Here is a 10,736-nt window from a genome sequence, read left to right as displayed (position 1 = left end):
TTGATGTCTCTGTTGGGTTTTGTTGGGTTTTCTGTTGGCATCTTGGTGGAAAAGGGTAAATTGTGGGTTTTGGAGAACTTCAGGTAGGTTTAGGGGGACTTTTGGGGTGGATTCATGGTATTTGGGGTTTTCTTCTGTTTTTTGGGGTGATCCTGTTCTTTTTTGGGGTGTTTTTGACGTGTTTTGGGGTTGTCCGTTGGGTTTTGTTGGGTTCTCGTTGGTCATCATTGTGAAAAAGGGTAAATTGTGGGTTTTGGAGAACATCAGGTAGGCTTAGGGGGACTTTTGGGGTGGATCTATGGCATTTGGGTTTTTCTTCTGTTTTTGGGGGAGATCCTGTTCTTTTTTGTTTTTTTTTTTTGACATGTTTTTTGTCTCCATTGGGTTTCGTTGGGTTTTCCATGGTCATCATGGTGGAAAAGGGTAAATTTGTGGGTTTTGGAGAACATCAGGTAGGTTTAGGCTGGTTTTGGGATTGGATCTGTGCTTTTTGGGGATTTTCTTCCAGTTTATGGGTGATCCCTTTCTTTTTTGGGGTGTTTTTGACGTGTTTTGGTGTCTCGTTTTGGGTTTTCGTTTGGTTCATGTTGGTCATCATGGTGAAAATTGTAAATTTTTTGGGGGGGAATTTTCTTCCAGTTTTGGGGGTGATCCCGTTCTTTTTTGGGGTGTTTTTGACATGTTTTGGGGTCTCTGTTGGGTTTTGTTGGGTTCTTGTTTTTCATCATGTTGGAAAAGTTTAACTTGCGTGTTTTGGAGAACATCAGGTAGGTTTAGTGTGGTTTTGGGGTGGATCTATGTTTTTTGGGGATTTTCTTCCAGTTTTGGGGGTGATTCCGTTCTTGTTTGGGGTGTTTTTGACTTGTTTTGGGGTCTCCGTTGGGTTTTAGTTGGATTCTCGTTGGTCCTTAAGGGAAATGGGAGTGGATTGTGGGTTTTGAAGAAGATCAGGTGAGTTTAGGGTGGTTTTGCGGGGAAATTCATAGTTTTTGGTGTTTTTTCTTCTGATTCAGTTATTTTTTGGGGTGTTTTTGACGTGTTTTGGGGTTTCCGTTGGGTTTCGTTGAGTTCCTAATGGGTTTTATGGTGGTTGGGAGTGGACATTTGGATTTGGAGAACATCAGGTACGTTTAGAGTGGTTTTGGGATTGGATCCGTGCTTTTTGGGGTTTTCTTTGGTTTTGGGGGTGATCCTGTTCTTGTTTGGGGTGTTTTGGACGTGTTTTGGGTTCTCCGTTGGGTTTCGTTGTGTTTTCCGTGGTCATCATGGTGGAAAAGTGTAAATTGTGGGTTTTGGAGAACATCAGGTAGGTTTATGAGGACTTTTGGGGCAGATTCATGGTTTTAGGGTTTTCTTCTGTTTTTTCTAGTGATCCAGTTGGTTTTCGGTGTGTTTTTGACGTGTTTTGTGGTCTCCGTTGGGTTTCGTTGGGTTTTCCGTGGTCATCATGGCGGAAAAGTGTAAATTGTGGGTTTTGGAGAACATCAGGTAGATTTAGGGTGTTTTTGGGGTGGATCTATGGTTTTGGGGGATTTTGTTCCAGTTTTGGGGTGATCGAATTCATTTTTGGGGTGTTTCTGACGTGTTTTGGGTTCTTCGTTGGGTTTCGTTGGGTTTTCCGTTGTCATCATGGTGGAAAAGTGTAAATTGTGGGTTTTGGAGAACATCAGGTAGGTTTAGGGGGACTTTTGGGGTGGATTCATGATATATGGGGTTTTCTTCTGTTTTTTTTTTTTTGGGGGGGGGGGGGGTGATCCAATTCATTTTGGGGGTGTTTTTGACGTGTTTTGGGGTCTCCATTGGGTTTCATTGCGTTTTCCGTGGTCATCATGGTGGAAAAGGGTAAATTGTTGGTTTTGGAGAACATCAGGTAGGTTTAGGTTGGTTTTGGGATTGGATCTATGGTTTTGGGGGATTTTCTTTTGTTTTTGGGGGTGATCCCGTTCTTTTTTGGGGTGTTTTTGACGTGTTTTGGGGTCTCCGTTGGTATTCCTTGGGTTTTCCGTGGTCACGGTGGTGGAAAATTGTAAATTGTGTGTTTTGGAGAACTTCAGGTAGGTTTAGGGGAATTTTGGGGTGGATTCATGGTATTTGGTCTTTTCTTCTGTTTTTTTTTGGGTGATCCTGTTCTTTTTTGGGGTGTTTATGACGTGTTTTGGGGTCTCCGTTGGGTTTTAGTTGGGTTCTTGTTGGTCATCCTGGTGAAAAAGTGTAAATTGTGGCTTTTGGAGAACATCAGGTAGGTTTAGGGGGACTTTTGGGGCAGAGTCATGTTTTTTGGTGTTTTCTTCTGTTTCTTGGGGTGGTCCCGTTCTTTTTTGGGAAATTTTTGAGGTGTTTGGGGGTCTCCGTTGGGTTTTGTTGTGTACTCGTTGGTCATCGTGGTGGAAAATGGTAAATTGTGGGTTTTGGAGAACTTCAGGTAGGTTTAGGGTGGTTTTGGGATTGGATCCGTGCTTTTTGGGGTTTTTCTTCCAGTTTATGGGTGATCCCTTTATTTTTGGGGTGTTCTTGACGTGTTTTGGTGTCTCGTTTTGGGTTTTCGTTTGGTTCATGTTGGTCATCCTGGTGAAAAAGTGTAAATTGTGGGTTTTGGAGAACATCAGGTAGGTTTAGGGGGACTTTTGGTGTGGATCTATGGCTTTTGGGGTTTTCTTTCATTTTTAGGGTTTATCCCGTTCTTGTTTTGGGTGTTTTTGACTTCTTTTGTGGTCTCCGTTGGGTTTCGTTGGGTTTTCCATGGTCATCATGTTGGAAAATTGTAAATTGTGCGTTTTGGAGATCATCAGGTAGGTTTAGGGTGGTTTTGGGGTGGATCTATGATTTTGAAGGATTTTCTTCCAATTTTGGGGGTGATCCCTTTCTTTTTTTTTTTTTTTTTTTTTTTTTTTTTGACGTGTTTTGTGGTCTCCGTTGGGTTTCGTTGGGTTTTCCATGGTCATCAATGTGGAAAAGTGTAAATTGTGGGTTTTGGAGAACTTCAGGTTGGTTTAGGGTGATTTTTGGTGTGGATCTATGGCTTTTGGGGTTTTCTTTCGTTGTTGGGGTTGAACCAGTTCTTTTTTGGGGTGTTTTTGACGTTTTTGGGGTCTCCGTTGGGTTTTGTAGGGTTCTCGTTGGTCGTTAAGCTAAATGGGAGTGGATTGTGGGTTTTGAAGAAGATCAGGTGAGTTTAGGGTGATTTGGGAGGGAAATGCATAGTTTTGTTTTTTTTTTTCTTCTGATCCCGTTCTTTTTTGGGGTGTTTTTGACGTGTTTTGGGGTTTCCGTTGCGTTTTGTTGAGTTCCTAATGGGTTTTATGGTGGGTGGGAGTGGATTTTGGGATTTGGAGAAGATCAGGTAGGTTTAAGGGTTTTCTTGGGGTTAAATCACGTATTTTCTTCTGATCCGGTTTGCTTTTGGGGTGTTTTTGAGGTGTTTTGGGGTTTCTGTTGCGTTTTGTTGAGTTCCTAATGGGTTTTATGGTGGTTGGGAGTGGACTTTGGGATTTGGAGAAGATCAGGTAGGTTTAGGGTGGTTTTGGGATTGGATCCATGCTTTTTGGGGATTTTCTTCCAGTTTTGGGGGTTATCCCGTTCTTTTTTGGGGTGTTTTTGACATGTTTTGATGTCTCTGTTGGGTTTTGTTGGGTTTTCTGTTGGCATCTTGGTGGAAAAGGGTAAATTGTGGGTTTTGGAGAACTTCAGGTAGGTTTAGGGGGACTTTTGGGGTGGATTCATGGTATTTGGGGTTTTCTTCTGTTTTTTGGGGTGATCCTGTTCTTTTTTGGGGTGTTTTTGACGTGTTTTGGGGTTGTCCGTTGGGTTTTGTTGGGTTCTCGTTGGTCATCATTGTGAAAAAGGGTAAATTGTGGGTTTTGGAGAACATCAGGTAGGCTTAGGGGGACTTTTGGGGTGGATCTATGGCATTTGGGTTTTTCTTCTGTTTTTGGGGGAGATCCTGTTCTTTTTTTTTTTTTTTTTTTTTTTTGACATGTTTTTTGTCTCCATTGGGTTTCGTTGGGTTTTCCATGGTCATCATGGTGGAAAAGGGTAAATTTGTGGGTTTTGGAGAACATCAGGTAGGTTTAGGCTGGTTTTGGGATTGGATCTGTGCTTTTTGGGGATTTTCTTCCAGTTTAGGGGTGATCCCTTTCTTTTTTGGGGTGTTTTTGACGTGTTTTGGTGTCTCGTTTTGGGTTTCCGTTTGGTTCATGTTGGTCATCATGGTGAAAATTGTAAATTTTTTGGGGGGGAATTTTCTTCCAGTTTTGGGGGTGATCCCGTTCTTTTTTGGGGTGTTTTTGACATGTTTTGGGGTCTCTGTTGGGTTTTGTTGGGTTCTTGTTTTTCATCATGTTGGAAAAGTTTAACTTGCGTGTTTTGGAGAACATCAGGTAGGTTTAGTGTGGTTTTGGGGTGGATCTATGTTTTTTTGGGGTTTTCTTTCTTTTTTAGGGGTTATCCTGTTCTTGTTTGGGGTGTTTTTGACTTGTTTTGGGGTGTCCGTTGGGTTTTAGTTGGATTCTCGTTGGTCCTTAAGGGAAATGGGAGTGGATTGTGGGTTTTGAAGAAGATCAGGTGAGTTTAGGGTGGTTTTGCGGGGAAATTCATAGTTTTTGGTGTTTTTTCTTCTGATTCAGTTATTTTTTGGGGTGTTTTTGGCGTGTTTTGGGGTTTCCGTTGGGTTTCGTTGAGTTCCTAATGGGTTTTATGGTGGTTGGGAGTGGACATTTGGATTTGGAGAACATCAGGTACGTTTAGAGTGGTTTTGGGATTGGATCCGTGCTTTTTGGGGTTTTCTTTGGTTTTGGGGGTGATCCTGTTCTTGTTTGGGGTGTTTTGGACGTGTTTTGGGTTCTCCGTTGGGTTTCGTTGGGTTTTCCGTGGTCATCATGGTGGAAAAGTGTAAATTGTGGGTTTTGGAGAACATCAGGTAGGTTTATGAGGACTTTTGGGGCAGATTCATGGTTTTAGGGTTTTCTTCTGTTTTTTCTAGTGATCCAGTTGGTTTTCGGCGTGTTTTTGACGTGTTTTGTGGTCTCCGTTGGGTTTCGTTGGGTTTTCCGTGGTCATCATGGCGGAAAAGTGTAAATTGTGGGTTTTGGAGAACATCAGGTAGATTTAGGGTGTTTTTGGGGTGGATCTATGGTTTTGGGGGATTTTGTTCCAGTTTTGGGGTGATCGAATTCATTTTTGGGGTGTTTCTGACGTGTTTTGGGTTCTTCGTTGGGTTTCGTTGGGTTTTCCGTTGTCATCATGGTGGAAAAGTGTAAATTGTGGGTTTTGGAGAACATCAGGTAGGTTTAGGGGGACTTTTGGGGTGGATTCATGATATATGGGGTTTTCTTCTGTTTTTTGTTTTTTTTTTTGGGGGGGGGGGTGATCCAATTCATTTTGGGGGTGTTTTTGACGTGTTTTGGGGTCTCCATTGGGTTTCGTTGCGTTTTCCGTGGTCATCATGGTGGAAAAGGGTAAATTGTTGGTTTTGGAGAACATCAGGTAGGTTTAGGTTGGTTTTGGGATTGGATCTATGTTGCAGGAAGCACGGTCGAAAGCACGACAGACACACCGTAGAGTCAGATCATGCTCCATTTTATTGCCCGAATAGCCTAACTTTTATAGAGAACTTAACAGTGGTGGACAGTGTTTCACACAAGATTATTGGTCAAAAGCACTCAGACAAACAGCTACAAGAAAACAACCCCACCTGCAAGAAAACAACCCCCTTGTGATTAGCAGTCACATAGACCTTGTCCTTGAGGCCAGCTACTGGTAACAATATTTTCCTGAATTCCTCAATTGGGCGATGTGGGAACACTGTCATGGGAACTTCTCATAGTTGCCCTGGTAGCTTGGTTTGCTCAGCTACAGCAAGCCATGGGATTTTTGCTGTTTCAAGAAATCCCTCAACAATTCCCCCTTCTTCTTTTGAGCAAACCAAGCCTGACACAGCAGTTTTACAAGTAACTCTTTAGCTATACTTACAACACACAACGATGATTACCACCACCATAAACCAAATCCTTAATCCCCTTGTGATTAAACCCAGCAACCATCTACACTTTGTTTCAAACAAGTCAGTGAACCATTGATTGAAAGGATTGATACCATATTGAATCTTTCTCATGTGCTCTTTCAGGAAAGTAATGGATTTGTGAATTGACACATTATGATCAAAAAGGTTTAAACAGTACATTCCCTTAAAGTCCTCACACCCATTCCTTTGAGCCAAAAGCAAGATGTCAATAGCAGCTTGATCCTGTAAAAGCAGATGTTGCAGACTATTTTGATCTGGTAACATCTCCTCAAGTATCTCTGTCGTGGCATAGGCTTGCCTCTCGGCCCAGCATACCAATTTTTCTAAGTTGTTACATGCGGCCGCAGATGCCACTCCAGGCACTGAAATTGCTAATGCCGCTCTAGCTGCAACCCCACACAATTCAACATTATCATTGCAATCCAATGCAAGCAATGTCCATTTATGTCTGGTGATCTCACGCAACTGTAACAAGCTAGGAGCAAATACAATGAGTTTATCTATGTAACATGGACATCTGATAGCATTTGCAGGGATACCTTGCCAGGCCCCATCCCCACAAATCAGAAGCACATCAGGAGGTAAGGCCAAAGCTGTACAATTGTTCCAAACACTGTAGTTGTTACCCCTTGTCTCCATGCTACAAACCCCTAAACCCTGCTTAGCAGCGTCATTGCAATCACAGGTGTTATTTGTGTCTTTGTACCAGTATGACCTTTTCCAGGTTCCTGTAGCAGGAATCATCTGATATCCACGGCTACGTTCACTTTTGTAGCCCCCTTTCAGGTTGATACACATTTGACTACAGATACCAAGGTTTTGACATTCATCAATGTCTCCACAGTTTCTCTTGTCTATAAACTCAAACCCAGCTGGACAGTCACATTCATTTATGATGCATTCCTTCAGGGGCTCATCACCCCAGTCCTTGCAGTCTCTCTGCTGGTTACACACTTTATTGATATCTATGCATTCTCCACTTCTGCACTTGAATTTGCCAGGTCCAGAACACTGAATAACATTGTTACAGTTTGCTTCATCAGTGCCATACAGACAGTCTCTCACACCACTGCACTGCCTACTCCCATGGACACAGTTCCCATCTTCACATCTGAAATGGTCTGGCCTGCAGGTCCGAGAAGGGCAGTTAATTTCATCACTTCCATCCTTGCAATCAGGATCTCCATCACATCGCCACTTCTTGTGGATACATTCACCTGAGCCGCACTGCACCTCACTCGTAGCACACTTCACTGGAGGTGCAGGCTGGCGGCCACACTGCTCCAAAGATTCATCCGAGTGGTTGGAGCAGTCAGCATCATCATCACACACCCAGCTGATAGGGATGCAGGTAGAACTCTTGCACTGAAACTCATGAACACCACAGGTAGGAGGTGCACACTCCAACTCATCGCTACCATCACTGCAGTCATCTTGAACATTGCAGACAAAGCTTTTGGAAATACATTGCCCACTACTGCATGTGAATTCTGCTGCACTACAAGTCACAATGCCACAACTCTCTTCATCTTCTCCACTGTCGCAGTCCTTTTCACCATCACATTTCCAGGACACTGGGATACACTGGGTTGACTGAGGACCACACCTGATTTCATTTACCCGGCATGTTCTCGTATGACACAGCTCAGCACTCTCATCAGACCCATTTTCACAGTCCGGATCCCCATCACACTGCCATCTATTTGGCACACACTGACCACTGTTGCACACAAAGTCAGATTCAGCACACGTCTTCTTCACACAAGCACTCTCATCACTGTCATCTGAGCAGTCTTCACATTTTGCTCTAGCACCGTCGGCAGCAGTGCACAGGCCGGCGAGGGCGAGCAGCAGGCAGAGTGCCCCGCAGCGCGGCAGCGCCTGCCGCCGCCCCGCACCGTCACCTGTGTCACTTATACTACTCCTATTACCCGTGCTGTTAGTGTCAGTGGCATCCTCCTGGCACCATTTCCGTCTTTGTCGCCCCTTACTCTCCCCCTTTTCTTTTTGCCACTGACCATTCACCACAAATGGATGAGACACATGATTACTAGTTAGGAAAGAGAGTGTAACGTCTGCTATACGGCTGCAGGCAGTGCCGGCTGCAACCCTAGAAGCTGTTTGTGAACGAGCCTGACGGTGGTCATTTGGCGGTGTAATCTGCGTCTCTGCTCTCCTGCCCTGCAATAGAGCTAAATCGTCATTAATAGTCTGTAGAATGTGGCAACCCCACGGAATGTTATCCAGAAACATAGTTATAACACCGATCTGGGGACGAATAGTCTTTTTTTGCATTGCAAGATAACTTCTTATAAAAAGAATGCCAGAGAGAAGCAGCACAGCCGCTGCTGCCGCTGCCTCCATGGTTACGTCAGACAGGCTGCAGAGTCCTGATCTCCGCCCCTCTGCTCTGTGCCGACTCGCCACACGGTGAGGGTCGGCCGCCATTGTCCACTGACGCCTCTGGTCTCCCGTAGCAACTCGATCTCGGATGGCCCGTATCGCACCGCGATTCCGCGTCTCTCCGCGATTCCGCGTCTCACCGCAATTCCCTTTTCCGCGTCTCTCCGCGATTCCGCGTCTCACCGCGATTCCGCGTCTCTCCGCGATTCCTTTTTCCGCGTCTCTCCGCGATTCCACGTCCCGCCGCAACTCCGTTTCCCGTGGCCCTCCGCAAATTCCACGTCCCGCCGCAACTCTAATTCCCGCGGCCCTCCGCAAATTCCACGTCCCGCCGCAACTCTAATTCCCGCGGCCCTCCGCAAATTCCACGTCCCGCCGCAACTCCGTTTCCCGCGGCCCTCCGCAAATTCCACGTCCCGCCGCAACTCTAATTCCCGCGGCCCTCCGCAAATTCCACGTCCCGCCGCAACTCTAATTCCCGCGGCCCTCCGCAAATTCCACGTCCCGCCGCAACTCCGTTTCCCGCGGCCCTCCGCAATTCCACGTCCCGCCGCAAAACCCCGTTCCCCGCGGTTTTCCGCGTGTCTCAGCGGGAATACCACGCCTCACCGTGAGTCCTGTGTACCGTGTTTCTGGGCCGGTGTCCGGTCCGCTCAAGCGCCGGTCGGATGGGCGCTCCGAAGTCCCGACGGCGCGGCGAGGTCGCGGCGCCGCTGGTCCCGGCGCCGCTGGTCTCCTGGTCTACCTGCGTTCGGATGTGCCGGCGCCGCTGGTGTCCCGCTGCGCTGCGATGTTTGTCCCGGCGAAGCTGCGATGTTCCGTTCGGGTCCTGTTCAGGTCTCAGCCTGTTCGGGCGCCATATGTTGCAGGAAGCACGGTCGAAAGCACGACAGACACACCGTAGAGTCAGATCATGCTCCATTTTATTGCCCGAATAGCCTAACTTTTATAGAGAACTTAACAGGGGTGGACAGTGTTTCACACAAGATTATTGGTCAAAAGCACTCAGACAAACAGCTACAAGAAAACAACCCCACCTGCAAGAAAACAACCCCCTTGTGATTAGCAGTCACATAGACCTTGTCCTTGAGGCCAGCTACTGGTAACAATATTTTCCTGAATTCCTCAATTGGGCGATGTGGGAACACTGTCATGGGAACTTCTCATAGTTGCCCTGGTAGCTTGGTTTGCTCAGCTACAGCAAGCCATGGGATTTTTGCTGTTTCAAGAAATCCCTCAACAGATCTATGGTTTTGGGGGATTTTCTTTTGTTTTTGGGGGTGATCCCGTTCTTTTTTGGGGTGTTTTTGACGTGTTTTGGGGTCTCCGTTGGTATTCCTTGGGTTTTCCGTGGTCATGGTGGTGGAAAATTGTAAATTGTGTGTTTTGGAGAACTTCAGGTAGGTTTAGGGGAATTTTGGGGTGGATTCATGGTATTTGGTCTTTTCTTCTGTTTTTTTTTGGGTGATCCTGTTCTTTTTTGGGGTGTTTATGACGTGTTTTGGGGTCTCCATTGGGTTTTAGTTGGGTTCTTGTTGGTCATCATGGTGAAAAAGTGTAAATTGTGGCTTTTGGAGAACATCAGGTAGGTTTAGGGGGACTTTTGGGGCAGAGTCATGTTTTTTGGTGTTTTCTTCTGTTTCTTGGGGTGGTCCCGTTCTTTTTTGGGAAATTTTTGAGGTGTTTGGGGGTCTCCGTTGGGTTTTGTTGTGTACTCGTTGGTCATCGTGGTGGAAAATGGTAAATTGTGGGTTTTGGAGAACATCAGGTAGGTTTAGGGTGGTTTTGGGATTGGATCCGTGCTTTTTGGGGATTTTCTTCCAGTTTATGGGTGATCCCTTTATTTTTGGGGTGTTCTTGACGTGTTTTGGTGTCTCGTTTTGGGTTTTCGTTTGGTTCATGTTGGTCATCCTGGTGAAAAAGTGTAAATTGTGGGTTTTGGAGAACATCAGGTAGGTTTAGGGGGACTTTTGGTGTGGATCTATGGCTTTTGGGGTTTTCTTTCGTTTTTAGGGTTTATCCCGTTCTTGTTTTGGGTGTTTTTGACTTCTTTTGTGGTCTCCGCTGGGTTTCGTTGGGTTTTCCATGGTCATCATGGCGGAAAAGTGTAAATTGTGGGTTTTGGAGATCATCAGGTAGGTTTAGGGTGGTTTTGGGGTGGATCTATGATTTTGAAGGATTTTCTTCCAATTTTGGGGGTGATCCCTTTCTTTTTTTTTTTTTTTTTTTTTTGACGTGTTTTGTGGTCTCCGTTGGGTTTCGTTGGGTTTTCCATGGTCATCAATGTGGAAAAGTGTAAATTGTGGGTTTTGGA

The 10,736-nt window shown here is 45.5% G+C and overlaps 1 protein-coding gene across 1 annotated transcript; it reads right to left on the bottom strand.

Moving 5' to 3' along the window:
• Positions 1-5,623: 5,623 nt before the first annotated feature.
• On the bottom strand, positions 5,624-9,267 carry LOC309891491 (very low-density lipoprotein receptor-like; the record flags this gene model as incomplete). Its single annotated transcript, XM_082785847.1, has 2 exons — positions 5,624-7,923; positions 9,032-9,267. Coding segments are annotated over 2 exons (2,206 nt in total), but the record flags the coding sequence as incomplete, so codon positions are not given.
• Positions 9,268-10,736: the final 1,469 nt, after the last annotated feature.

Source organism: Aythya marila (assembly GCF_965140915.1).
Source record: "Aythya marila genome assembly, contig: HAP1_HAP1_SCAFFOLD_624, whole genome shotgun sequence".
NCBI lineage: Eukaryota > Metazoa > Chordata > Aves > Anseriformes > Anatidae > Aythya > Aythya marila.
The sequence above is the reverse complement of the archived record's forward strand: the minus strand, read 5'-3'. Positions and strand labels throughout refer to the sequence as shown.